We start from the raw sequence: 27,813 nt of genomic DNA on the forward strand, positions 1-27,813 counted from the left end.
ACTAGCAACAAACCATCTCAGCTTTTGTTCACTGAGGAATACCTCAATTTCTCCTTCATTTTTGAAGACTATTTTGCCAGATATAGGATCCTTGGTTGACTTTTTTTTCTTTCAGCACACTGAATACACCACCCCACTGCCTTCTGGCCTCCATGGTTTCTGACAAGAAATCAAATGTTAATCTTATAGAAGGTCCAGTGAATGTGACGAGTTGGTTCTCTATTGCTGCTTTCAGGATTCCCTCTTTATCTTTTGACCGTTCGGTTATAATGTGTCTCGGTGTGGATCTTTTTATATTATAGTTCACTGAGCTTCTTGGATGTCTAGATTAATGTCTTTCATCAAATTTGGTAAGTTTTCAGCCATTGTTTCTTCATATAATTCTACTTTCTCTCTTCTCTCCTGTGACTCCTATCATGCATATGTTGGTACAGTTGATGGTGCCTGACAGGTCTCCTAGGCTCCGTTAATTTTTTTCTTTTTGCTCCTCAGAATGGGAAATTTCAATTGACCTATTTTGAAGTTTGCCAATTCTTTCTTCTGCCTTCTCAAATCCACTCTTAAACCCCTCCAGTGAATTTTTCATTTGTTATTGTACTTTTCAACTCCAGGATTTCGATTTGGTTCCTTTTCTAATTTCTCTTTATTGATATTCTCTATTTGATGAGACATCACTCTCCTGGTTTCCTTTAGTTCTTTGAGCTTTTTAAAGACAGTTGATTTAAAGTCTTTGTTTGGTAACTCCAATATCTGATCTTTCCTCAGTTTGTATTAACAGATTTCTTGTTTTCCTGTGTATGGATCAAACTTCCTTCTTTGCATGGTTCATAACTTTTGTTGAAAACTGGGCATTTTGACATTATAATGTGACAACTCCAGAAATCAGATTCTTCCCTTCCCCAGAATTTGTTGTAGTTTTAGTGACTTCTAAAGTTGGTATTCTTTGTTAAGGGTGGCCATTGAAGTCTCTGTTCAGTTAGGTAAGTGGTCACTAATGATTCAACAAATTTCCTTAAACTCCTGGAACCAAAAAACCCCCCAAAAATCTCTTTGGTCTTTGCAGATGTGTTGTGTGTGTTGGGCACATCTACTGACAATGAGCCAGGCAGCCTGTGACTCTGCCTTAACTTCCTGTTTGTGCAGAACCTGAAGGTCAGCCACAGGCAAGAGCTTAGGGCTTTCTCAAGGCTTTTCTGAAAAGCATCCACCCAGCCCTGAACATGTGTGTGAGAACCAGGACCAGGATGAACACAGGTGGTCCTCAAGTGTGTAGACCAGGGATCTTAAAGGCTTGCAGGGGCCAAATAGGTAACATGTGCTTGGTGGAAGACAATAGGGAGTGGTGGGGCCTGTGGCAAAATGGAGAGCACACGTCTAAAGGGGACAGCTGCAATCTGGCTCCAGCAGCAACTGCTGTGCAGGAATGCTGGGCCAGTGTTGCCAGAATTTCTGGGTTTTCAAGAGAAACCAGAATTCCAGGTTTTTTAAAATACAAAATCTCTCAATGTTTAAATGTTGACAACAAATCCAAATGTCTAAAAAGACTCTTTGGAGACCAAAGTAAATGCATGTACAGGTTAAATACTGCCTGCTGGACAGCAGTTTGAAACCTATGGTATAGACAACAGGGCAAAGTAATATCACAATACATTTACAGTCACATTAGAGCAGGTTGAATCTAGGCCCTGGCACAGCTCAGGAGGCCTGCCAGTAGCAGCCCGAGTTCATGGCAAGTTGTGCAATGCCAAGCAGTGCATCCCACCATGCAGTTCCCACCTGATGCCCAAGGACAAGGGGTCTGCCCCAGGGGAGGAGCACCTCAGCCAAGCATGCTGGGTCTTGGTCAAGAGGCTCCAGGCATGGAAACTAGGGCAGAGCTGAAGTGATGAGCAGGGCCTGTTATCGATTCCAGTGCCCACATCAGCCTCCTCTGGTGAGGAAGGCAGGTCTAGGTAGGCCAGGTTGGTGTCTAGCTCATGGCTGCTGTATGCCCCTTGCATCATCTCCTCCTCTATGTTCAGGTAGCAGTGAGGAGTCCAGCAGTACCCACAAGCAGATGTCTACTTTGGAGACAAGCCACTCTCTAGGGCCCTGCCAGGGCTCAGCAGGCTTGATCTCAACCCTAGTCTCTAGAGTCTCGCCTTTCTAAACTTTCAACACTGCAGATCACAAAAGGAGTGAGTGGAGACCCCTGACCAGCAAGGCAAGCTCTGGGCTTCTGGACGTGAGATAGTGATTTCTAGAAATGCTTCCCCTTTTGGACTCACCCCCTCCTACCACCACCAACCAAGAGACAAAAGGCTGGGCGGGGACCACACCCAGGAGCACCCTTTCAGACTGAAGGGTCCCTGAGGGAAGGCACTGGTCTTGTGCCTCTCTGAGTTGTCCCCTCTCTCCTCTCTGGCCCCTGGCCATAAGGCCTATCCCAGGAGTCATGCACACCCCCTCTCGCCCATGCCTTTCCTTCAGGACCTGGGTGAAGAGCCACCCTCTTCCTACCTCACCCTCACTGGACTTCAGTGTGCCTACATCTGACTAAATCCCCACACCTTTTCAGTGTCTGGGCCTCCAGAATGGATTTCAGAAACTTCCCTTCTCAGGTCCAAACAACCAGGTCCCTGTAAATTACTTATGCTCAGGGTTTCCTGAGCACAAATTTCTATTTAAAGTCATATAAATTTTCACCAGCTAATAAGCCTGGAGCTACAGGGCAGAATCACGAAGCAGAAAGAAACAAGCTGGCACCAGGGAAACATTTCCAGAACATTCCAGAGCCGGCTGACTTTAATTTAGAAACAGCTTTTGGCTATTGACATTCAGGTTTAAGGCACATTCCAAATTATAAGAAGCCCTGTCAATGGCAGGGAGCTGCCCTTATTCTTGTGGTTTTGCATGGAAGAAGGAACAGATGACTTTCTGGCTTTTTTTCTTTTCTTTTCTAAAAAGGAGTGAGTTTGGCAATAACAAAGCTCATAACACATTCTCACCAGATGCAAAGATTACCCTTAAAAGGTGCTCCCTTTTACTCCTCAGTGAGGACATGGTGTCCCCCCACCCGACCTCTCTCACTCAAAATATGTATGCAGGAAAGAGTCTTGTATGCATCTGTCTGGCAATGACTATAAAAAAAAATGCCTCCAAATAAACATATAAAAACTACATGACTAAAACAAAGCCAAGAGTCTCAGCCACAGGCAAAGGAGAATGATTGCGTGAGTCAGGAAACAAAATGTCTACTTGAGAGAGAAGCAAGAGGCTGTGAGGGGTGAGGAGGAAAGAGATCCTGCGGGAGCTGGAGATCAAGCACGTTATACGGAACAGGAGGAGCACGAGGACAGGGCCAGGGCTCTGTGGACAGTCTGCAGTGGAACACCTGAGGGGCTATTTTGAGGATTTGTTAGAAACAGATGGACATTCCTTTGGCCTTTTCCCGGCACTGCCCTTGCCAGCAGGTGGACAGAAGTGAACCACCAGTCACCGCTCAGTCGTTGCCACCACAGATCTTCAGCAAAATCTTCCGGTAATCCCCTGAAGTGTCTCCCTGGTCACAGAAACAAGGAAGACATCAGTTAAGGGTGGCAGAGCTAGTTCTGGCCTCCTGGGTCTGGATTTCCTTCTGCCTCAAGTGCTCTGACAGAGAGGTAGGCCCATCCCAAGGAAATCCCCCAGCATGCTGGGTGAGGGGCTCACAAACTCAGCGTCACAGCTGGCACAGACCTTGGATAATGCAATTCAGCCTCCCCAACCCTCTGTAAAAAATAGAAGGCTGCACTCACCCCAAGGACTAAAGTTAGAATTTGAAAAATAAAACCAAAAACATATTTAAACAGCCAAAAAAAACCCCTCCCCAGGGCTAACTAACAGTGGTCTTTTCACAGCGCACTGTTGTCGCACTAAATTGGGACTATACCGTAATGTAGTATTATGTCCCGCGCTGGGAATGTAATCTATTGTGAGACGACCTTCCAGCGGAGGGTGCTGTTATTATTTAGGTATCCAAGCTCACACTGATCTCTCCTCCATCTGAGCCCATCGCACTTTAGAAGCACGGCCCACGCTTAGAAAATTTCTAATCATTTCCTTCCTTGAGGGCAAGTCCATGAGTTCTTCAAGATGCCCACACAGAAGACACTTTGTGAATAATTACTAACTCTCTGCTATCAACAGCATCATTTTATAGCCAGGGAAATGGAGATTGGCTTCTCTCAATGATACGTCCAACATCAAACACTAGTGAGTCTGAAATCAGGACCTGGTCATGGTGCCTACAGTTTCCAGGTTCATGTGAGTTCAGAATGTAACTTTCAGACCACCCAGACTGGAATAAATTTTGTCAGACTGGCTCTGGCAGACAGTGATAAAAGAATGGCTAGTGTTTATGAGACACTTATTGTCACACAATATGCTTTACCTGGACTGCCTTGTTCAAGACTCACAATACTCCTTGGGGGAGCTATTAGCAACCTCGTCTTATGGAGGATGAAACTGGGGTTCAGGAAGGTTTAAAGAAGCTGTTTGAGAGCACTCAGTGAGCAAGCAGAAAAGCCAGAACTGGGCTCTGAGCAGGTGACCCCAGAGCCGTCGCCTCTGACTGCCTCTCTATACTGCCTCCATCACAAAGCTCAGTGAAGGAAGCAGTTATCAGTGAGCCAGAGCTGCATTCTAGGGAGTGCTGGGACCCGAGTCTCACTGACAGATCCCAGAATCACAGGGTGGCTGGGACTCTGAAGGCCAGGCCCCAAGGTAGGAGAAGTCCTGCATATTCTCTGATGCAGATGTTTAGAATCTCCTTCCCCACCCATTTCCTGAGCAATGAATGTGCTGCATGCTAGGGATGTAGGGTGGGGGTGACAGCAGGGTCAAGACCCCTCCTGCCCTCCGGAGCTTACAATCTGTTCGGGAGCAACCAGATGAACCAGTGAAAACTGGAGAGCAAGGACAAGGCCCATAAACAAGACGCCCATATGGGGCAGAGACCAAGCCCATGGGAGTTCTGAGGAGGGAGATGTCAAGGAGACAGTGGAGGTGGCCAGGGAGGTCCACAGGCAAGTGGGACACCAAGAGGCAGCCCAGTCAGCCCCGAGAAGGCCCGTACCGAGATGTCGTGGTACAATGACTTGCCATACAGCCGCTTATATTCCATTCTGATGTCCAGAAGGTCAATCTCGCTGCGAGACACCATGATGCGAATCAGGGTCCGGTCCTTTGTTCCTGCTCCCTGAAGAGAGTCCGCCCAAGGGCATGAGCAATGGGCCTCCTCACCATCCCACTGTCCCATCTTCCCCAGGCACTCTGGCCCCCTCTCCACCCATGGGCTCTCTGTCTCCTTGGCTGAGGGGTGGCTCAGCCCATGCCTTCTATGCTGAGCCTTTGGTCCCTGAGACACCCCCACCCAGACCCTGCACATGAGATTTACATACCCTCATGGCCCTGTTGAGCCTTTCAGCAAAGAAGGCTGGGGTATTCTTGAGACATTTCACTAGAAGAGAAAAACAGAATAACTCAATCTGCAGTAAACTCAGTCCAAGTGGGCATAGAGTACACGAGTATCCTCTTAGGAAGTCAGATGTCAAGCACATCACTGCATCCATCTTCTTCTCCCCCATTCTCCAGGTTCAATTATCCATGGTCTTGCTCTATCTCTTTGGAATAGAAATATCCAGAGCCTGGACCAACCCAACCTCTTTCTTGGCAACTCACACGGTAAAAGTTGCTGTGTGGGGAGAAACGTGGACAGTGATGAGGCCCGTGTGCTGCTCAGATGGGAGAGGTGAGCTGGAGACGCAGAGACCCTCATGGAGAAAGGACGGCCAGGAGGAACAAAAGTCTCCCTAGACTTTTTAGGCCACGACACAAACAGTGAGGGACACGCAGAGAAATGAGGAGGATTTTCCCAAATGGGTATAAACCCTCCTGGGGGGCAGGACCTGGCCCATCAGGCCCTGCCTCATAGGGCAGGGCTCAGGCACAGCAAGAAGCCCACCATCATCCTGGGAACTATGCCAGCTCTCCTCAGCAAGGGCCTGTTTTGCTGTTGCAAGGAAAAATCTTTCCATGTGTTTCCATCACAAACATCTGACAACTGCCTGCAGCAATGTACTTTTAGAGGAAACTTGGGAGGATATGAGTCATCTTCCTCCAGGAGAGCAGCTGGTTGCTGGCCCACTAATAACCACACTGCAGCTCCCTTCCCCAGAGCTGCGCCTGAAATATAAACAAGACGCCTCCAGGACAGTTAGGGTACAACTGCACAGGAATCCAGGCAGCACTTTGATTTGCCACCATTTGGGCATGCTAGATTTAGCTATGTTGGATCCTGTGTTTCTTTCACTGCACCACCCTCAACGAGAGGTTGGGTGAGCACCCTGAAAATTACAATACACACCAGTCTCCGGTGGGCAGGCAGGTAGGCAAGGCAAGCCCAAGACACCTACCCACTGCCAGCATGCCCTGCTCCAGGTCCCCAGACATCTCCCGGCAGATGCTCTTCTCAATATCTCAGCCTGTCATTCGCTGATACTCGTTGAAAACTAGTGGGAAGACAGAAGGGACCAGTTATAGACTGAATTCTGTCCCCCCAAAATTCACATGGTGAAATCCTAACTCCTAGTATCTCAGAATGTAACTGTACTTGGAGATAAAGTCTTTAAAGAATTAAGTTAAAATGGGACCCTTAGTGTGGCCCAATCTGACTGGTGTCCTTTTAAGAAGAGATCTGGACACACAGGGAAACGCCAGGGATGTGCACACAGAGGAAAGACCATGTGGGGACATGGCAAGAAGGTGGCCATCTGCAAGCCAGGGAGAGAGGCTTCAGAAGAAACCAAACCTGCTGACACCTTGACCTTGGACTTCCAGCCTCAAGAACTGTGAGAAAATAAATTTCTGTCATTTAAGTCACCTGGTCTGTGGTACTTCATTATGACAGGTAGAGGAAATTAATACAGGACACACAGTGAGGAGACTTCTGCCCCTTCCTCTCTTCCACTTTGCTCCCAGCACCCTGGATAGCCCTATTGACCATACCTTCCCAGCTCTCAATCAGCCAGATGCTTCACCCCCAAGTCGAGTGCACTCCCCTCGAGCTTGTTCATGCGGTCCCGTCCCCTCACCAGGACTGCCCTCACCAGGCTGCTTACCCCATCACACCATAATCCCCTGTTCAGGACCCCTACACACCGATAGCCTGCCCTCTCTTCTCAAATCCCCTACACTTCCAGTCCATGCCATTCCTTCTCCGTTGTCCATGTATCAGCCTTGTCTTTCCCAATCTGACTGAGCTATTGCCCACCCAGCACCCCCAGCTCACCCTAGGACAAGCTGAGCACCACAGGAAGTGGACTGCAGGTTCCTAGAGAGGCAGGCGGCACAATGAGACCTGGGTCCTAACGTTAGCTCTGACCCTGGATATAAATCCTTCTCTAGCCTGGGTCTCAGTTTCTGTCAGTGTTCTCCAAACTTCTGTCATCTGTATATCAGTGTCACGACTTCTGCTATATCTTTATCTGTCTTCATTACTTACTATTTGCTTCAGATCAGCTCGTCTTTTCTCCTAAGTCATAATGTTTGTGAAACCATGGATTTGATGTGCTACTTATATAAGTCTATACTCATTAAAATAAATAATGATTAAAATGAAAATACATTCACTCACGTTCCATCACAGTGTAGTGTAAATGTTAAAAAGCGTGCTGTGGAGCCAGACAGGTGGAGTTGAAACCTGAGCTCGGCCACATTACCAGCTAGATGACCTAATTTCCCGCCCCTGCCCTGGGCCTGCTTTCTCATCCACAGAATGGGAGAACAGCAGCACCTGTCTGCGTGTATGTATTACAAGACCTCGTGCACACACAGAGCAGGTGCCTAGGCTTTCACCTGAGCCACCCACCCTCCCACATTTCTAAGTGTGGTCAGCATTCTCCGTCCTCGCCTGCCTCACACATTAGCTGTTCTGACACTGTTGGCCTCCAGGACTTCCCTTTCTCTGAGTGTTCCTTCTTAAGTCTCCTGCAACGGCCAGGGCCCTGTCCTCTGACTGCTGGTCTCCTCCTGAGAGGACCTCATGCAGTCCCAGAGCCTCAAACACACCTTCAACCCACTCACAGCTTCCAAACCACCACCTCTAGCCTGACCTCTCCTGATCTCCAGACTCATAAACCCAGTTGCCTACCTCATATCTCCAGCCTGAGGCTCCCAATTTCCTTCCCTCCTAAAGCCTGCTCCATCCACAGCTTCCCAATCTCAGTTGAGGGCCACCTCATTCTTCCACCGGCTCAGCGGGAAGGAATCCTTGTGTCCTCCTCAACCCTTCTTTCTCTCATACTCCATGTCCAATTCATCAGCGAACAGGGCCAGAATCCTACCCTTCTCACCACCTGCCCTTGCCACCTGGTGCTAGCCACCATCATTTCTCCACTGGATTATTGCAGCCGCCTCCTAACTGGTTTGCTGTGCTGCCATTGACCCCTTCACTCTTCTCAACACAACAGCCAGTGAACTTGCAAAATCTAAGTCAAATCACATTGTTCCTCCACTCAGAGCCCTCAACGGCTTTCTGTTTTACTCAGGATAAACAATTAGTCCCAACAACTGTCAGCAGGGCCTCCTCCCATCCCTGACCTCACCTCCTACTACTCTCATTCACTCCATCTGCTCCAGCTACACCGACTGCCTTAACCGGTGCTCAGTCACGCTGGGAGCCCCCTGCTCAGGGCCTTTGCACCTGCAAATACTTCATGTTTTTAAAAGAAATGTCATTACCTCGGTGGACTTCCCCAAGCACCCGCCAATCCTCCATCATTCCCTATCCCTGTTTCCAACTTTATTATTTTCTCTAAAGGATTTACCATCTGGTAGGAATTTTATTTTTGTTTACTGCCCATGTCCCCAAACAAGAAGGTGATCCCCATGAGAGCAGGGATGATGTAGTGCTGTTTCCTACAGTCTCCACACCTACTGCAAGACCTGGCACACGGCAGGAGCTCAATTTGTTAAATGAATGAGTTAATAAACGTTAGTCTTATTGTTATGCTCATTTTTTATGCCACATTTTGGATTAGATGCTCTTGCGCTCTCTCAATCCTAACATTCCACATTCTAGCATGTAAAGATACCAGCCAAGAAGGCTCCCAGTTTCCCTTGCCTCTTCCTTTGCTTTCCTCCAGAACTCGATGCTTGCAGAAACTCGGGAAACCTACTGATAACATCTTTTAAATCACCACCAGGGGCTCTTTTAAGGAAGTGAAAGCCCCATGCAGAGCATAACTGCCAAGTGTTCCTGCAAGCTCTGTTTCCCACAATAATTCATCTGCCCTCATATACCTGGCCCCAGGGAGGCCCAGACTGCCTTACCTGCCACTAGGTGGGCCCGGCTCCGGGAGCACAGAACTGCATTGAACTTGGACTCATCTGTTCCCAAGTGGTTCTCCCCAGCTGCATATAGCTCCTGGACAGACAGAGGGGAAGATGGGCATGCGATACAGGCCTCGACCCAGACACAAGGCCCATGTCACCTGGGAGACCTGGGCAGAGTCTCCGGGCCCTGGAGGCCAAGAGGGAAAGGAAATGGGAGCAGCGCCTCGGCTGTGCTCCATTCACTGTGCCAAACTAGACACCATCCGCACTCCCTCACTGGGCAACACAGAGGGTTCTGAGGCTGGGGGGACTCAGGACCAGGAGAACCAAGACCCATTGGGGCCCAGACAAGGAACAGCTTTAACCCAAACAAGGGAGCAGCAGCACAGAGGAAAATGTGAATGAGACGCCTGGGCTTGAGTCCTAGCTCTGCTACCAACTTGCCAGGGGACTCTAGACAGGCCCCTCTAAGCCTCAGTTTCTCATCTCTAAAAGGCAAAAGCTGGATTAGATTTGGGGGTCACAAACCTGAAAGCCCAAGGGGGCCAGCTGGGTAACTTAAATGAGGGAAACAGGCCAGCTATAAGGCCAGGGAGTGGTAGGGACCAAAGCTAGCCACACAGAAGGGCAACTGATTTCTCAGCATCAGCTGAGAACAATGATGGAGGAATGCAGGCTCACAGCTGTCAGATCCATTTCTCATGAGAAGCCAGAAATCCAGATTTCTATGTGAAATTCCCCAATCTTTAAAAAGCAGCTTTCCTATCTAAAAGGAACACGTGAGACAATAACTATCACAATAATTGAAAGATCAGAGTGACAGATGTGGGATTTCATGGGTTAGGCACTTTCCCTGTGTTTCATTGCATATACCATTACATCAGCAAATGGGCAGAATCTGCACTTGCCTATTAAGCTTTTGAAAGTTTCAGCCCAAATGGCTCTAAAGTGCTTTCCAGGCCTCAGATAGCAGCTCTTGATGGAAAGGCACTGATAGGTGAGAGCAGAAGATGGCCATTGGGGGCACAGATCAAGGAGAGGCCGAGCAGGTCCAAACCAAGAAGGCAGAGCAGTAGGCAGGAGACCTTGAAACTGAGGCAACTTCTGCCTCAGCTAGGAAACGGCCTCTATAAGAAATAGGAAAAGCAACACTGGAGCACGAGCCAGAGCCTGGGAGCTTGGGGACTGTCCAGCCCTGAGTTCACAAATGAAAATGGATGTCTCAGGCCAGGGAGATGTTAACTGAGGCAGACCCTGCAGGAGGGGTCTGGGACCAGGGGTCTGTGTGCTGCCTGGGCAGAGAGAACAGAGCCAGGAGTTGGGTGCTTGTCCAGGCTCTGCCTCCAGACTTCCCTGGGCACAATGCTCAACCTTTCTAGCCTCAGTTTCCTCATCTGGAAAGGAAATGGACCAGACCAGAAGAGTAGCTCTCTTCCAGCCCTGACACAGGGCACTCCACAGAGGTCCTCTTCGCCCTGATAGAAAGCAAAGATAAGGAGACCACTGGCGGTGCCTGGTGAATGCCCTGCCACGGGTGGCAGGAGTAATGAAGGGGGAGAGAGAAGTATGGCCAGCTCCCTCCCACCAGGAAGCCATGGCTCTCTCCAGCCAGAACCACTATGGTCTGAATTCATTAGTGGCAAACCCAAACTCCTCTAAAGAGGCACTCAGATGCCTGGACAAAGAGAGGAAATGGCAGGACACTTTTCATCTTTTGTCTGCAATTCACACAAGGCTGGGGACAAGGGCAGAATTCTAAGGCTACACAACTAATGGGACAGGTGGTTTCTAGGCTCAAACCTTCAAAAGTTTAACAGGCAAGTATGAATTCTGCCCATTTGCAAACATAATGGTATATATAAGCAAACCCAAGGAAAGTACCAAGTCACGTGAAATCTCACATCTATAACTATGATTCACCAAGGACTGTAATATTTATTATCTCCCACATAAGGGAACCTCTTATTGGTGGGGAACTATAACCTAGAGTGGTTGGGTAACCTGTTCAAGGCCACATGGTTGATAAGTGGCAGGGACTGTATGAAACGCACAGCATCTGGATACTCCTTATCTGTTGCTCTTTCCATCCCAGAACTCCTCCCTTGTTAAGCAAGAAAGTAGAGGACATCCCCACCCCCCGGCTTAGGAAGCCAGGTGGCGTACCTAGCCTGGCCATCACACTCACCTGGACATCTCTCTGGACAAGCAACATGTCCACATTTGTGCTTTCATCCCGGTTTCCCTGAAAGGAAGCAGCTGTATGGTCAAGCCCACTCCGTGGAGTTGCACACCCCTACCTCCCCATCCCTGTTCCTCACTGCTCCAAGATCCACGCCTCTCTGAGCCCCAAGCTCTATTGTGGGAAAGGTACCTGAGAGAGAGAGATAAGCAGCCGCTGAAAGTGCCCTGATGTGTCACTTCGAATGGCTTCCTCCAGGGTCTTTTTGAATTCTGAAAGGGAGACACAGGGAAGGTCCAGCTTGCAGCCACATGAATGAAGCTGCCCACTGTACATAGTCAACAGTGGGCAGTGGCAAAAGAAGGGCATGGGAGTCCTGGGCATGAAGAGACAGGCAGCCCACACAGCATCCTGGGACATATAGTTAGAGATCCAGGAGGGGCTATGACCTCCAGGCTGACCTGGCCTCTGGCCAGTCTTGGCCCAAACCACACTCAAGATATTTTCCCCAGCTCTCCCTTACCTTAGTCACCTGGCCTGTGTGTAAACAGCAGGCAAGGTTGGGTCCTGGATCAAAGTCCAGTGCTTGATGAGTGGCAGATGAAGAGATAAGAAGGCCAGGAGAATAGAGACCCTGGGAGAGGGTGTGGCCGAGGCCCAGAAAGCACAGGAATCAGCAGAGGGCAGAAGGCCCTGGGGGCCAGTCTGACCTGTTTTGTAGGCTCTGCTCAATTCCCGGATGTGTTCGTTGCTACGGGAGGCGAGGATCTCAATCAGGCAGGCCTCATCGGTGCCAGCCCCCTGTAGTGGCCGAGAACACAACAAGCCACAAGCTTATAATAGCTCCCTCACTGGTGCCCAGGAAAGAGAGCAGGCGCCATGCTGCTGCCCCATCCCCCAGGGCACAAGCCCCAGCAACAGAAGCCCCAAACACAGGGACACCCCCAGAGGGCTGCTGCCACCTGGGTCTGCAGCAGCCAAGCTCTCTCCACAGGCCCAGGCAAGTTCCAGATAATGACAGCAACATGGTGATGAGCAGAGACTACAGGATCATCCCCATTCCACCCACCAGGAAACTGAGAACCAGAAAGGTATAGTGACTTGTCCAAGGCCACACAGTAAATGGTGGGTTGAGATGTGGACCCATATCTGTTTTATTCTAAGTTCAGCCTATGAATGAGATGAGAAAAACTGAGAAACTGGGTTTAACACAAGAGAGCAGACATGTGAACAAACTAGAGTCCTAGAGTGAACTGTGGAGCATCTGGAGACATCCAGGAAAAGGTAGCAACAATGAGGATGCAGAGACGACCATGTCAGGGACAGTGAGAAGGTGGAGGACAAGGTCAGCAGCCAGGCTTCTATGTTGGTTTGAATCTCGGCTCTGCCGCTTACTAGTTGTATGACCTTAGGCACGTTACTTAAGCTCTCTGTGCCTCAGGTTCCTTGTCAATAAATGGCAGTGATCCTAGCACCTACCTCACAGGGAAGTCATGCAGATTAAATGCGTTACATACGTAAAGCACTTAGAACAGTGCCTGTCACACAGGAAGCACAACAGAGGGTTAGCTATTTTTTTGATTACTGCTACCATTAGATTACTTAGGGTTTACAAAGAGCTACCCTTGCTCAGTGTTCACACGTTCCCATTTTACAGATGCTCAAGGATACATAGGTAGTTCGTGACAGCTGCCCCTGTGATTCACCTAGGGCTATAATATTTATTATCTCTCATATATAAGTGAACCTCTTATTGGTGGGAAACTGGAGCCTAGAGTGGTGGGGTGACTTGCTCAAGGCCACACAGTTGATAAGCAACAGGGACTGTATGTTGTTTCCAGCACTCCACAACCACCACCACCTCATGAAGCTGGCTGGGGGTTGGGGCTGGGCAGAGGGCTGGGGGCCACTGCTGGGGTCCCAGGCCATTGCCCTCCCCAAATGCCTCCTGACCTCCTCCCTAGAAGAAAGCACGTAGGTGTGTTTTAGTGGAGTCACAGTGTGCCCACCTATCAGGCCTCAAAGAAAAGGTGGATTCTTTTGGAGCATCTGTTCGATTCACAAGAATTTCCCCTTCTGTGGGAGCTGCCCTCTCCCCATCCGGTGGATACCTGCTGTGGGTCTTGGGAGGCATGAGACTCTCCAGAATGGTCATAATCTGCCCTTGGTCATAACCAGCTGGACTGGGGGAGATAGTGAACCCAAACTAAGCCAATCAGAATCTGCCCCCTGTTTGGAATTTGGAATGAGGGGACAGTGATCTCTTCTGTGGCTGGATCCCTGAAAGGTAAATGGAGAGGGGTCAACAGGGATCCTCTGCCAAGCAGACATAAAAAAAGCAGCAAAGAAGTAGATGAAGAATGAACTGGACACTCAAGAAGAAGCAGAGACAAGAGGCAAACCCTGCCTGGGTCCCATCCCTCTCCACACCAGGCTGCTAGTCTTTATCCCCATAACTGATTCTCCATCTTTGTTCTGCCTACACTACTCAAGAGTGTTTCTGTTATTTGCCAATAACAGAGCCCTAATGAATGAGGATGACATCACCCATGCCTCATACCCCTCTTCTTTTCACTGCACCACTAGCTTCCTCTACAACCCCAGCCTCCACTATGTTTTTAAGATGGAGAGAAACTTAGATGCTCCCTGATGCTGAATGACACCTCATCTGCCTCTTGGGGAAGTCACCAGAAGTTCCCCTTTCTGTAGCACTTAGACTCCAACCCAAAAGGGTCCAGAAGCCACAGTGACAACAGTAGCTAATGAGCAGGCTAAGACACATCATGCCATCCAGGCCTTCTCCTGGGCTGTGTCTACACATGTGAACACAAACACACACACATTACACACCTTGATGGCTTCCTTTATCTCATAAATGTCAAAGAGGATCGGGGTCTTCATCAGAGCCAAGATTGTCTTCTCAAAGTTTCCTGACAGTTCAGATTTCAGATCTTTGATCAAATCCTGATTGGATATGCAAACAAACAAAAAACCCTACTTTGAGAATCCACAGAAGGTGATTAATAGGGACAATATCCCAGATCCGAGGACCCGCAGCATCAACAGAAAAGCCAAACCCAAGGCCCCAGCCCAGACCTGCAGAATCGGAGCCTGCATTTGAACCAGATTCCAGGGGATCTAGGGCACATTAAAGTTGGAGATACTCTGGGCTAGAACACTTGCTTATTCAATATCTACTGTTTTCACCTTTCTAAGATTCAAAAGTTCAAAATACAACCACCTTGCCTTTTCCTTCAAAGCTCTTCTATCAGCTAAACTTCCTGAGGTGGTGGTGAAGAGGGCAGGGAGAGCAGCCTGGGTTCCAGGAGGAGACACACCAGGTGGGAGTGGAGAGGAAATGACTTGCCCCTGGTCTCAGTGAGTCATGGCAGACGCAGGGCTAGAACTCGGATCTCTGGGCACCTCTCATCAAACCTCAAGTATCCTATGGACTGTGAGATTTCTCCCTCAGAGCATCCTTCACCTCTAGAAGACACCATCAGCTGAGAGGCCACTGGCCAGGTGGACAGCAGGAAATACCCTAATACACCTCATGGTCCATTCCAGGAGATGGAAGCCCCCCTCGGCCAAGGAAAAGCAAGAGTGAGTAGGGCTGGCTGGAGACTATGCCTTGATTTGCGAGGGACCACTCCCCTACCCACAAAACACATATACACACAGACTCACCTTTCCATAAGCTGTCTTGAAGGACAAGAGGATCTGCTGTCGCTGCTTATTGGAACGACTCCCCAGGCAGTCAATGATGGCCTGCTCATCAGTCCCTGGAGGAAGAAGAGGTGGGAGTGGGCAGGGCCGGGGGTCGTGGGCATGCTCTGCAGCTGGAGACTTCCCTAGTCTGGGTCCTCCAATTCTCCTGGGCCTCTCAACTATACCCCCATATCCACCTTCTCTTTCACCACCCCTGGTGCCAGGCTGCCTCCACGCAGCAGCCCCAGCCCACAGAGCCATGTGTAACTACTTGGGGAATCAAAGGGAAGTTAGCATTTGAGCCACCCAGGGTCTCTCACCAAAGCCTTTCATAGCCTTCTGCAGGACCTCAGCATCTCGCAAGGGGTCAAAGGCAGGAGCATCTGTGATGGTGCCTCGGTTTCCAAACTGCTCAGACAAACAGACTTAGGTGAGATGCTGCATCCCCCAGATGTGAGATTGCCCTACCCCAGACTCTGGGAATGGCCTTTTCTCTAAAAGTTGGGGTACCAGAAGGAGCCCGCAAGCAACAGTGCAGAGGACTCTACATGGAGTTGGACTAACGTAACCATTATCTGTCCTTGTGTCCTGGTACTGAAGCTTCTGCTTGGCTCTCTTGGCTAGGAGCCCACCTCTAGCTGAGTCCTGACGCTGAAAAACCTGCCCAATGCCCAGGTCCTCCAGGGCTTGACCTGGGTTCCTGATGAAGGGGAGGCCTTGGAAACAAGGGGCACTGGCCTCTCTCAGTGCCTCACCACCACAGCACACGAGAGCACATATCAGGGTCCTTGTAACAGGGCCTGGCTAGTCCATGGAGCACCTTTGTGTGAATTAGAAAAAAGTGCTCCCTCTAGGGGAATGAAGGTGCCCGACCTTCACAATGGTACATGTAGCCCGACTACCTCTTAGACTAGCACTGGTTCCCTGGCACTGTTTTCTAAATTCTGTGACCTGTGTTCCTGCCGGACTTCCTCCTGACACCAACAGCTGCACTCCCCAGCATACCTGAATTTTCCTGCCTAAACTGTGTCCTGGTGGATTATCTTCTGTGGCTAGTACAAACTGGTTATAACACAGTTAAGGAGATAAGCTCAGAGGAAAGATAAGGCAGAAGGCAGGGAGGGAGACAGCAAGCAGGGCAGGGGTGGGAGAATGTGTGGGGGTAGAGGCAGGAAGGAGAGGGGATCCTCTGTCTAAAAATAGTAGTCAAACACATACCACTAGCCTTGGGCTTGGCTGTTTGGCCACATAACCATGACAATGAATTCTAGGCTCTGCAAACATGAATTGCTCTTCAAAATGAGCCAAGAGCAGCTCTGAAAGAACTGCCAACAATCTTCCCTACCCAAAGGAGGTTTGAAGAATCCTCTAAAACAAGCCTGGAAAGGCACATCCAAGGGACTAAAGACTAAGAGCCGTTGGGCATAAAGCCTGGAGACCAGTGGCCCAAACAGTTCTTACAAAACACAGAGCCCAGGCAGCAAATAACACAGGAGGAATGAAGGGTACCCTGGGACGTTCAGACCCAACTTGCACACAGAACATCTAATCAAACTGGGAGAAACCAGGCAGCTCCCTGAGGTCTTCAGAAATACAAACCAGGGGTGAGGAGTCTTTGAGAAAGTGACAGTCTGTTAAAACAAGAGGTTATAGCCGAAGGACTTAGCTCTCCCTTGTACCCTCCCTGGCCTTGCTGATAGAGGACGCTGAGCCACACGTCTCAGGCCTTTGGGGCCCAGGCTAGACTGAGGGTAGGGCAGGGCTGGCACTTACCTGGGCTGGGGACACAGCAGGGGTGACAGTCCCGGACCCTGAGTATCCTGGATAACTTGGCATGGGCTGCTGCTGCTGCCCAGGAGGTGGCATTGGTGGCTGTCCAGGGTAGGTCATCGGTGGCTGCCCAGGGTAGGCCCCTGGGGGCTGCTGCCCAGGGGGCGGCATGGGATGGCCTGGCACAGGAGCCCCTGGATATGGCGGATATGAAGGCATCCCGGAGGGTGGGTTTCCTCCAGGGGGTGGGTACATTCCATATGGAGGCTGCTGGGTGGAAGGGGGTTGCCCAAAACCCCCAGGGGGCACCGGAGGGTAACCACCCCCAGGGGCCCCAGGGTACAGGTTGGGCATGTTGGCTCCTCCGAATGTCCCAGACATGTTGGCTGCCTGAAAGTCCACAAAGCAGAGCCTAAGATTAATGGCCCCTGCTGAGAGAGCCACACTCTGCCATCTGCCCTTCCCTGCCTTGAGCCCTGCAGTGGGCTCTCAGGAGCCACAACCAGAGCTGGAGCAGAGTCTGAGCACCAGTGGCTTCTCAGCAAGGCCCACCTTGACACTGTTCCACATCCCTTCCACCTGTACTGCTGATCTCCTGACTTGCTCTAACACCACACCATTTAATATGGCTACTACCTGTCTCCTCCCAGTGGATAAGTACTCAAGGCTGAGACTTTCATTTGTTTTATCCACATATCCCCAGTGCCTAAAACAGATCTGAACAAATCAGACTATGCACTGATTGCACTGTTTACATAAAGCATACATTTGTTTTCAGATTACAAAATACACTATTTTAAAAGCAAATCAACAAATAAAAGTAGTATGCCTGTCCATGCTACCAGGCACCCGCTCCCAGTCCCAACCAGAATAGCCATCCATACAGACATGCACAGGCATGTGAACATGCATGTACACAGCACATGCACACACATACACATTCTCACCTCCTAATCCTATGCTGAGCTCATACAGAAGGTGCTCAATATATATTTCATGGAGGCATCACCCCTACCCAATCCTCCAGGGCTGAAAGGGACCTGAGAGACCACGCAGCCAAGGCATTCCCCTTGCCCTCATTTTACAGGTGGGAAACGTCAAGATGCAGAGAGGGATAGCAAGCAGGTGAGAGTCCCTGATGAAAACTCTTCTGTCCTAAGATGCAGCTCAATACACTCAGCACCCACAGGTCACACACACACAGACACCTCTGATGCCATGGAAGCTAGCAGCCTCTAGCCATGCAAGTGTGGCCCCAGCGGCAGCCCCAGCAGGAGGGCTGGACTCACCAGTCCTGAGAGGTAGTCCTGGTTGAACTGCCCTGTGTAGTTGGCCACATTATCCAGCCCAATGGGAGGCATGTTGGGCAGGGGGTAGCCAGCACCTCCCCAGGCACCACCACCTGAAAGCAACACCAAGCCCTTTAGCTCCTTGTTGGCCCTCCAACAAGGAAAGGCAGAGCATCAAGCTCCCAGGGGTTCAGAAGGGGAGACTACCCAGGGAGGGCCTTGGGGATGGTGCTACAGACCATACAGAAAACACTCAGTCAAGAAAGTCTAACCCAATCCCACTGCCAGCGGAAGAGAAGAGGGAACCTTCTCCTCCTTCCGGGGAGGAAGGTGAGGTTCAGCAAACACCCCCACGACCCTCTGTGGGGTATTAAGGAGTAGGAGGCCAGGGACAGGCTCTGCTTTTAGGAGCCTAGGGGCTCACCACAGAGAGGGAGCGCAGACACAAGAACAGGACAGTGTCATTTTAGGACACTGTACTGAGCCCATGACAGTGGGGAGCTCAAGGAGCACCAAGAAACCAGAGGCAAAAGCATGGCAGGGGGCAGGTCCTGCCAAGTTGGCTGTTTGCTTTTAGGAGTCTGTAAGAGGCAGGGAGAAGTAGAATGAGAGGATGGAGGGAGATGGGGCTGAGTCACATGTCCTTGTGAGGGGACAGCAGTGAAAAGCCCCAGTTCTGAAACCAGCAAGACAGGGGTATGTGCCCCGGGGCGATGCCCTCAAACCCTCTGGTTCAGTTTCCTCAGCTGACAAGTGGGGATAATAGCTAGCATTTGCCTCAAATTGTTGTGATGAGGACTGAGAGAGCTAATGCCTGTGCAGGGCATAGCTGGGTGCCCAGTGAGTGTTCCTATGTTACAGTTGTCACTGTGACAAGCAGTATGGCAGTGAGCATCATCATGTGAGCTGCTTGCCTATGAGATGCATTCCTGTCCATGGCAGTGAAAAGGCCCAGGGGACCTCGAGTTTGGCTTTTCAGCTCCAGGACTCTGGGACAGTCAGGACAGAGCCTCCTAGGAACCACCTGCCTGCTCCCTGTCTTGCTGCTCAGAGGTAGAATAGCTGTGCTGACAGAGGTGGCAGTGGTAGGACACAGATGGTACGATTCCTACTAGAGAGGGGACTGAGGCTAGTGCTGGCAAATCTGGGCCCAGGCTTGTTCAGAGGGAAATGTCCCAGCTCAACCCCTGATACACCCTGTCACAGTGGCGGAGCTGCACCTCCCCGCTCCACCTGTTCTTCACCTGTTGAATGGAAGGGCGGATCCAAATGGCCTGCAGGGCCATCAGTGCTCAGACTCAAGGACCTCAGTTCTAGGGAAAAGAATGTGCCCAGTGGTCTCATGGGGTGAGGGGTAGCACAGCTCAAGCAACCTCAGGATGACCTGGAATGGTATCTCTTCTCCCCCTTGTCCCAGGAGCCCTCATTATTTCCTTTCCTACTGTGGGGATCAAATCTCATTTCAGGAACCCAGGAGGGGAAAGGGCCAGAGAAGATGCCTTCTAAGTGTGAAGAGAAGCATTGTGGCTGGGGCCGGGATCCAATCGCCTGACCAGCTGGTGCAGCCTCACTACTATTGGCCCACAGCTTCTTGCAGCCTCAGCAGGAACATCTGACTCTTAGCAACTGCCCCCACTTCCTCCCCTCGGCAGGGAGAACCCTGCCACTGCAAAACCATGCACCTTGAGCACAGGGTAGCAGAAGTGACAAAGGGCAATTGTCACCTAACAATGCTTCGGAGGACACCGTGCCAGAGGCTTTACCTGGCTATCTCATTAGTATCCGGGACAGCCCAGGGAGGGAGAGATCCTTGAAGCCATTTGCAAAGGAGAAAACTGAGTCTCAGAGAAGGGAAGCCATTTGCCCACTGCTATCAGCTAGTAAGGCAAGAGACCAGGTCCTGGCCTGGTTCTAGACTTCCAGAAGCAGCTTGAAACTCAGGCCTCTCCTGGCCTCAGCATCCATGCTCTTCTCCAGTCCCAACCTGGCTGTGCTGTGGGAGCATGACAAGAGTGAGGAAATGACTGGAAAGCCCTACTCCTCCTCTACTCTCTACTGCTGGACACTAAGCAGAGAAGGCATTCCCACTCCGGCCCGCCCCAAACCCTCTTACCTGGTGCAGCTGGAGGATAGCCACCTGTGGGCGGGGGAAAGCCAGGGTAGCTCATGGTTAGATCTGAAAAGGAAGAGGAAAGCACGCTCAGGCTTCGCCAGGAGCTCCCACCAGCCTTACTGGCAGCTTCTTTGTAGAACAGCAACACCCACAAACCGGTGCCCCTCTTGTATCAGGTGTGACCTGTGGCAACCCAATTTATCCTCTACCTGCTGGGGCCTTCAGCTAGAAATGGCAACCAAGGTGGGCTCATCTTCAGGGTCAGGCTCACGCCCACACCCCACTATAGGATTCACCACCCACCAGCTGGTGGGTTTCCTTGAAAACCCCTTTCACCCAAGCTTCATTCCCACCGCTGCTGACAAAGGATGCTGTGTTTGTGTGGAGCTGTTCTCCAACTTCAGAAGATAGCCTCATGCTCAGGGGTCCAGGTCTGTTTGGTTTTATCTTCCAGTGTCCATATCACCCTCCATCGAACAGGGAAAGCCAGAGTCCATCTCCCTGTGCCCAACCTATAGACTCCAAGCTATCCAGAGCAGCCTCCAAACTGGATCTGCCCCAAGCTACACTTTTCATTCTCCAACCTCTGGTTCACCGGGCAAGGGAACCTGGTACAGTATGGAGAATCATTACTCCTAGAAGCAAGAAGAGACCTCAGGAGGGTTCATCTGATCTAGGATCCGGAATCATGGCAAGTGAGGCAGTACCATCCCATTTCTACAGATGAACCAGCTGGGGCTCAGAAAGGGTAAGTGACCTGCAGATCACAAGTAAGGGAAGAAGAAAGGCCTGGAACCCCGGGCTCTTGCCTGCTGGTGCTGAGTGGGATACCTGCTCTAACACACTCCCTCTGTATACAAATCCTTCTGCCGTGCCCCATGCCAATTAAACTGCCCAGGACAGCCACAGATCTGCCATGACACCAGTCACTCAGAGACTGTCATGCCACCTGCCTACTCTTGCTAATCAGTGGCTGCTGCAGTTTGCAGAGCCATCCAGTGATAGGTGAGGATATGTGAGGAAACCTGTAGGCCCCCTTAACAATCATACCTGCTGGCCCCAGGTGAGCTGCTCCTCCTTGCATGCTGGGCCCCAACCCAGATTAGACCCATTGCTTCCCACACTGCACTGCACTAAAACCACCTGGAGGGCTTGTTAAACACAATAGTGGGCTCCACCTGCAGAGTCTGAGTCAGCAGATACAAAATTTGCATTTCTAACAAGTTCCCAGGTGATGCTGCTGGTCTAGGGACTCCACTTTGGGAACCACTGCTCTAAAGGCTGCTCTCCACCTACAAGATTCTAGTGGCCCTTCACAGCCACATTCGAGAACTGGGCATGTTGTTTTCAAGAAAGCTGAAGGATTTCCTTAAAGTGGCGCTGGTCCCCACAGGGTAGGCCTAGTTCTCAGCCCTATGGGTGTGGTAATTCGTTTTGGTCAGTGGGTCCAGAGGTGACTATAGGCAAAGCAATATGAGGCCAGATGATGGGCAAGTAACCTTGGAGAAAGCTAGAATTGGCTACCTGCGGTGTGTGCCAAAGCCCCTTCCCCTTGCCCATTGCAGTGAGGTGGTTGAGCTCCCCAGTGGTGCTGCCCTTGTCTGACTCATCTCCCTGTGGCTGGGTGAGCCGTCAGCACAAAGCCCTCCCAGGTCCTGCCCTCAGCCTGACTCTCCTACCAGAACCCTCAGACCTCGCTGATGAAGAAAGAGCCTGGAGATTTAAAGGATGGATGGGCCAGGAACCTTCCGATGGGAGAAAGAGGCACTCCCCTGCAAAGGAACAGGGTGTGCGACAGTTGTTTTCCTACATCTGTCTCTGGAGACCACCACTGCACAGAAGCTTTGGTCACCAAAGCCCCTCCACCCACCCACTTCTCGTCTCCTCCCAGAGCAATGAGGCCAAAAGGCCTATCCACAGCCAGGTGGGGAAAAAAACAAAACCAAACAAAAGCTGGGTACCATCCTGTTCGATGCACCAAAATAAATTTCAGCCAGACCAAAGATTTAAACATAAGAAGTGGTCCCAAACCGCAAAAACATAAAATTAAAGTTCTGCATAAGAAATAAATAAGGAAAACAACTTAAAAAGAAATGACAAATTTAGGAAAAATGTTTTATGATAAAAAGATCAAAAACTACTAGAGAAACTTAAATGATGGGAACAGGTAATTACAGAAAAGGAAGTGAAGCTGTTTACCCTCACTAATACACTGAGAATTGCCAGTCAAAAACACAGACATCAAAATTAAAAATGACACTCTTTGACCCAGAAACTCTACTTCTGGAAATGTTTCCCAGACACACACCTGTGTGAAATGACATACACACATGAATTTTACTGCAGCATTAGCTGTTACAACCACCACCACCCCCTACATATCCACCTGTAAGAGGCTGGTTAAATAAATAACAACAGATCCATACAATGGGTACTCTGAAGCTGTTTTCAGAATTAGCCAGCTCTACATACAGGGACAGGAAATGATCCCCATTATTAATCAAGGTGCAATACTAAGCTGACTTAAAAAAATAAAACAAACACAAACTTAGTGGGGGTGTGTGTGTGTGTGTGTATGTATATATATATATATATATATATATATATATATATACACAGAACCACAGAATCATCCTGGAATAAACAAGAAACTGGGTAAACTGGTTGCCTAGGGAGGAGAAACCTGGGGACAGAAATGAAGCTTACTGTTTATATTTGCATTTTTTGCCACATACATGTATTGCCTGTTAAAAAACAACTTTAAAAAAGGCCCAATTCAGGTGGGGATTTCTGGGCTCACTTGAGGCCATGGCTGTCCTTCTAAGGTTTGAACAACTCACACAGGCTCATTCAGTCCAAGGCAGCGGGCTCTGGGTCTGGGGTTAGCATTGTTACATAAACATACCATGGACTCAGAAATGGAGGCACTGCTAGTATTCCCCGCCCCAGACAGGACCACAGGCCAGCCTCTGCGGCTCACAGGGCAATGGCACTGATTCCCAGGAGCGCTTCACAGAGTTCTCAGCAAGAGTCAAAATCAGTCTCCTGGTGACTCTGGTTTAGCTCTGCCCTGAGTGCCCCACAGGCCGGGACTAATCCCATGTCCAAAGAGCAGTCCTTCATCCCTGGGTCTTCCCCTCTCCCCAAGAGACCACCTCCAGTCTTCCCCTCTCCTGAAAAAAGTCTCATTTTTTTCCACCAGTTCCTGCCTGAAATAGTTTTCAGCCTGCAGCCCACTCCCTTTCTCTTTCTCTGAAAGCTATCTTCAGAACCAAAGGCCCCAGGTGTGGTCTAAAGAGTGCAGGACCAGGTGAAGGGCAGGACCATCAGCCCACTTCTCCCCATGGGTGTGGCTCCCAGCCCCTCTGGCTTGGTAACTCTTGGGTGTTCAGGACAATGAAGACCTGATGCGGATCCTTGTTAAATTTCTCCCTTAAGTTCTGCCCGTTACTCCAGCCTACTGAGATCTCCTGAGATTCTGACTGACATCAAACATCTTTGTGCGCCCTCTCAGCTTTGTTTTATATCTACCAATTTGGTAAGCGTGACATGCGTTCTTCCAAGTAACTGATACAGAAAGGGCCAACGACGGACACACCCCAGCTCGACAACAGCGGGTACAGGCACTCAACCAGCTATCTGGCCACCTAACTCCACCACGACCCAGCGCACATTTCCCCATCTTGTTCACAACAGTATAAAGAGGGCCTCCTCCAAATTAGGATTCTAACACATCTCCCATGCCCAGAGCCCTGCAGTTCATTTGCCTAATAATCCCCAGGAGAAAAGCAAATGCAGCCAAATAACCTGGGGCAACCTTAGGATGCACCATGTTGGCTCCAAGTGCCTACCCAACCCACCCACATCCTAGGGGACTTCAGACATTGCATACAACTCTTTAACTTGCAACAGCTACATTCTTCCCCCCTTTTCAGAAAATTCAGGAATCTGCTGGGCAATTAGACTTTTGGTGATGTAGTCTCTACAGAAGTCAAAATATAATGATGTACACTTGAAATTTATTATAAACCAACGTTACTTCAATTAAAAAAAAAATCTCATCATCCAGTCTTTGGGGAACTTTGGCCTCCACTTTTTCTCAAAAGAGGCCACCATCAGGGCCCGTTGTCTTTGGCAAGCCATTCCCAGCTAGGACAGGAGCTCCAGCAGGCTCCCAGGTGCCCCTCACCTTCCCCTCACAGCCTGTCCAACCCTCACTCTCCAGGACAGAAGGGGACACAGCGAGTTTCAATCCAGCAGATCTGCTTTCTCTCTGGCCTCCATGGTATCACACACGCACCGACCAATGCCTTTCTCCTACTTCTGTCCTTTAGCAAAGAAAAAGGGTGCCTGCATGGGAATGCGTCACACTGCTAATGCGATTCTGACAGGCTGGGAGATATCCCTGTTCTATGCTGGCTCTGGTCACGGCACTGCCACGGGGACTCAATAGTGAGAGCCTCCCGCACACAGCAGGCAGCTGGCCTCCTCAGGGATTACTCCAATTCTTAGAAACTAGCCTCCAGGGAACTTCCAGCCTCTGGTCCTACCTCTCTCAGGGCACACTGCAGCAAAAATAGCACCCTTCCTCACTAGGACCATCTACCAGCAGCTGTGTACCCAATTTCATCCAGCTGTGGCCCTCTCTGGCTAAACTGGTGATTCTCAAACTTCAACCTGCAAAACAATCACCTGCTGGGCTCGTTAAAGCGAGACTGCTGGGTCCCTCCCCTACAGCCTCTGAATCAGTAGATTTGAGATAGGCCCCCAAACCTGCATTTCCAACACACTTCCAGGTGATGCTGATGCTGCCTGACTGTGGACCACACTTTGGCTAGCACTGCTTCATCATGCATGAGAATCACCTAGAGGGTGCGCTCAGAATGCTGAGGCCTGGGCTCCAACCACTCTGGGCCCTTCAACCTGGGATGAGCCCAGGAATCTGAAATTAAAACAAGCGCCCCATCCCCATACCCAGCAATTCTGATGGAACTGATTCTGTGCTCCACACTCTAGGAAACACCAAGGTACTTGGATACTTTCTACTTATACTGTCTAGCCTTTCTTCCCAGCAGAGCGCTGAGGACAAGCACCAAAACCTGGGCATCCCAGGATCCCATCAGAACCAAGCCTCAGAATGCTGGGGGAATGCTGAAATAATACAGCAGGTACACAGCAGGCTTCTCAGGGACTGTAAAAGGGCCTGTCCCCTAAAGCTGTGTATACGTACACCAGAATACCATTACATCACAAGGGCTCCACAAGGGCACTGGCCAGAGTCCCCAAACAGAAGAATCTAGAAATGCTGTGTAGAGAAAAGAGGCAAAATCCCTCAGAACAAGAAGAATCTCACTCACCCCAGCCAGCTACCCCTCTACCATAATGGAGAGCCTTGTTTCCCCACCCCAACAATGGGAGATAGAGATACAGGCTGGGCCACACACTATGCGCATCTTCTGGTGTCCTGCCTGACTTCCAGGGGCACAGAAGAAAAAGAAGGGATGGTGAAACTGGCAGTTAGCCATTGATGATTAAGTAGTTAGTAACTAAAGTTTTTTTTTTCTTTTTTGCAATTACTATTATAGCTTTCAGTTGTTCACCCACCCATTGTTAACCATGCTGTTTAGGACACACGCTATCTGACTCCCACTAGGTTCCTATAGATAACATCTCCCTGGAGCCTGGGTCACCATGGTAACGGGTGTGTGAGCTGTTTGACAAGAATTAGAACTCCTTGTCCACTTCAGGGCGTTTGAGACCACCAACCCATCAACTGGGCCTGCACAGATGTCTAATAAGTGACCTTTTAACATCAAGAGGCTAAAACCCCCACCCCCAGATCATGCTAACAACACCATTTTGTGAACATAGGTCCTATGAAGAGGCATGAAGTTTGACTACACTTGCGCAGATCATCAATTACCTCACCTCTCCTCACCTCCAAACACCTATCTCCACATTTCAGACCATCTTGTCCCTCTACCCCATAAATATCCCTGAGTCCCCATTTCCAGGGAGGTGGATTTGAGACTTGTTCTCCCCTTTCCTCACTTGGCTGCCTTGTGATTAAACTCTCTTTCTGCTGTAATCTTATCGTCTCCGTGCTTGGCTTTCTGGGCAATGGGCAAAAACGAACCTGGTTCAGTAACAATGGGTGGCGGCAGTGCCTTGCCTTGGCACAAGGATACAGAAGTGTCCTCCCCAGAGGACCAGCACAGAGCTCAGGTGGGATGGAGCTTGCAGCAAGCTAACGCTGGGAGGAGGCAGAGGCCTGAAAGCATCATCCTGCAGTGAGAGCTCCCACCCCTTAGAGCCCGGCAGCAAACCATGCAGGCCTGGACTAGACTGGATGCTTTCACAGGGTGACCCCTCCAGTGGCCTTCCCCAGCCTGCAGGCTGGACAATTCATTTGTGTGTTCATTTTTTAATATTAAATCCTCAATCTGTTTTTATGCAAAAATTCAGAGTTTAAATCATGCAGCTCAGACAGTCCCTGCTGATGTATTTTTTAAAATAAAAGGAAGAGAAGACAAGCCACAGACTGGGAAAAATGTTTACAAAATACACATCTGACAAAGAATTGTTATCCAAAATATCAAAAGAACTCTTAAAAACAACAGTAAGAAAACACACAACCCAATTAAAAAATGGGCAAAAGGAGGCCAGCCCCGCGGCCAAGTGGTTAAGTTCACGTGTGCTCCGCTTCAGCACACAAGGGTTTCACCGGTTCAGATCCTGGGCGTGGACAGGGCTGCTCTCAGGCCACGCTGAGGTGGCATCCCACATAGCACAACCAGAAGACCTACAACTCGAATATACAACTAGGTACTGGGGCTGGGGAGAAGAAGAAGAAGGGGGAAAAAAGAGTATATTGGCAATAGATGTTAGCTCAGGTGCCAATCTTAAAAAAAGATTTAAAATAAAAAAAAAAAGGGCAAAAGACCTGAACAGATATATGAAAAGACACTCGACACTATACAACATTAGGGAATTGCAAATTAAAATAACAATGAGATACCACTACACACCTATTAGAAGGGCCAAAATCCAAACCACTGACACCACCAAATACTGGGAAAGATGTGGAGCAACAGGAACTCTCATTCACTGCTGGTGGAAATGCAAAAAGGTACATTTTGTCACTTTGGAAGACAGTCTGAAGTTTCCTACAAAATTAAACATATTCTTACCATATGATCCAGCATTAGTACTCCCTGTTATTTACCCAAATGGGTTCAAAACTTATGTGCACACAAAAACCTGCACACAGATGTTTACAGAAGCTTTATTCATAATTGATAAAACTTGGAAGCAACCAAGATGTCCTTTCAGTAGGTGGATGGATAAATAAACTGTGGTACATCCAGACAATGGAATATTATTCAGTAGTAAAAGAAATG

At 49.7% G+C, this 27,813-nt stretch overlaps 1 protein-coding gene across 3 annotated transcripts in view; it reads right to left on the reverse strand.

Annotated features, from left to right (window-relative positions):
- Positions 1 to 5,139: 5,139 nt before the first annotated feature.
- The window catches only part of LOC139042065 (annexin A11-like), a 39,114-nt gene continuing 16,440 nt past the window's right edge, over positions 5,140 to 27,813 (reverse strand). The window contains exons 2-15 of one of the 3 annotated variants that reach the window (XM_070497750.1): positions 27,442 to 27,523; positions 20,414 to 20,476; positions 18,301 to 18,413; positions 17,015 to 17,401; positions 15,562 to 15,649; positions 15,221 to 15,315; positions 14,384 to 14,497; positions 12,244 to 12,334; positions 11,726 to 11,805; positions 11,540 to 11,596; positions 9,352 to 9,445; positions 6,435 to 6,530; positions 5,421 to 5,479; positions 5,140 to 5,218 (exon numbers count right to left, since the gene is read on the reverse strand). In XM_070497750.1, the coding sequence (XP_070353851.1) occupies positions 6,499 to 6,530; positions 9,352 to 9,445; positions 11,540 to 11,596; positions 11,726 to 11,805; positions 12,244 to 12,334; positions 14,384 to 14,497; positions 15,221 to 15,315; positions 15,562 to 15,649; positions 17,015 to 17,401; positions 18,301 to 18,413; positions 20,414 to 20,476; positions 27,442 to 27,517 (1,290 nt within the window). In that variant the 5' untranslated portion in view covers positions 27,518 to 27,523 and the 3' untranslated portion in view covers positions 5,140 to 5,218; positions 5,421 to 5,479; positions 6,435 to 6,498. Of the gene's footprint in view, positions 5,219 to 5,416; positions 5,480 to 6,434; positions 6,531 to 8,672; positions 8,723 to 9,351; positions 9,446 to 11,539; positions 11,597 to 11,725; positions 11,806 to 12,243; positions 12,335 to 14,383; positions 14,498 to 15,220; positions 15,316 to 15,561; positions 15,650 to 17,014; positions 17,402 to 18,300; positions 18,414 to 20,413; positions 20,477 to 27,441; positions 27,524 to 27,813 lie in introns of those variants that run through there. The other 2 variants (XM_070497751.1, XM_070497749.1) reach the window with 2 other exon arrangements.

This window comes from Equus asinus, chromosome 25 (genome assembly GCF_041296235.1).
Source record: "Equus asinus isolate D_3611 breed Donkey chromosome 25, EquAss-T2T_v2, whole genome shotgun sequence".
Classification (NCBI taxonomy): domain Eukaryota; kingdom Metazoa; phylum Chordata; class Mammalia; order Perissodactyla; family Equidae; genus Equus; species Equus asinus.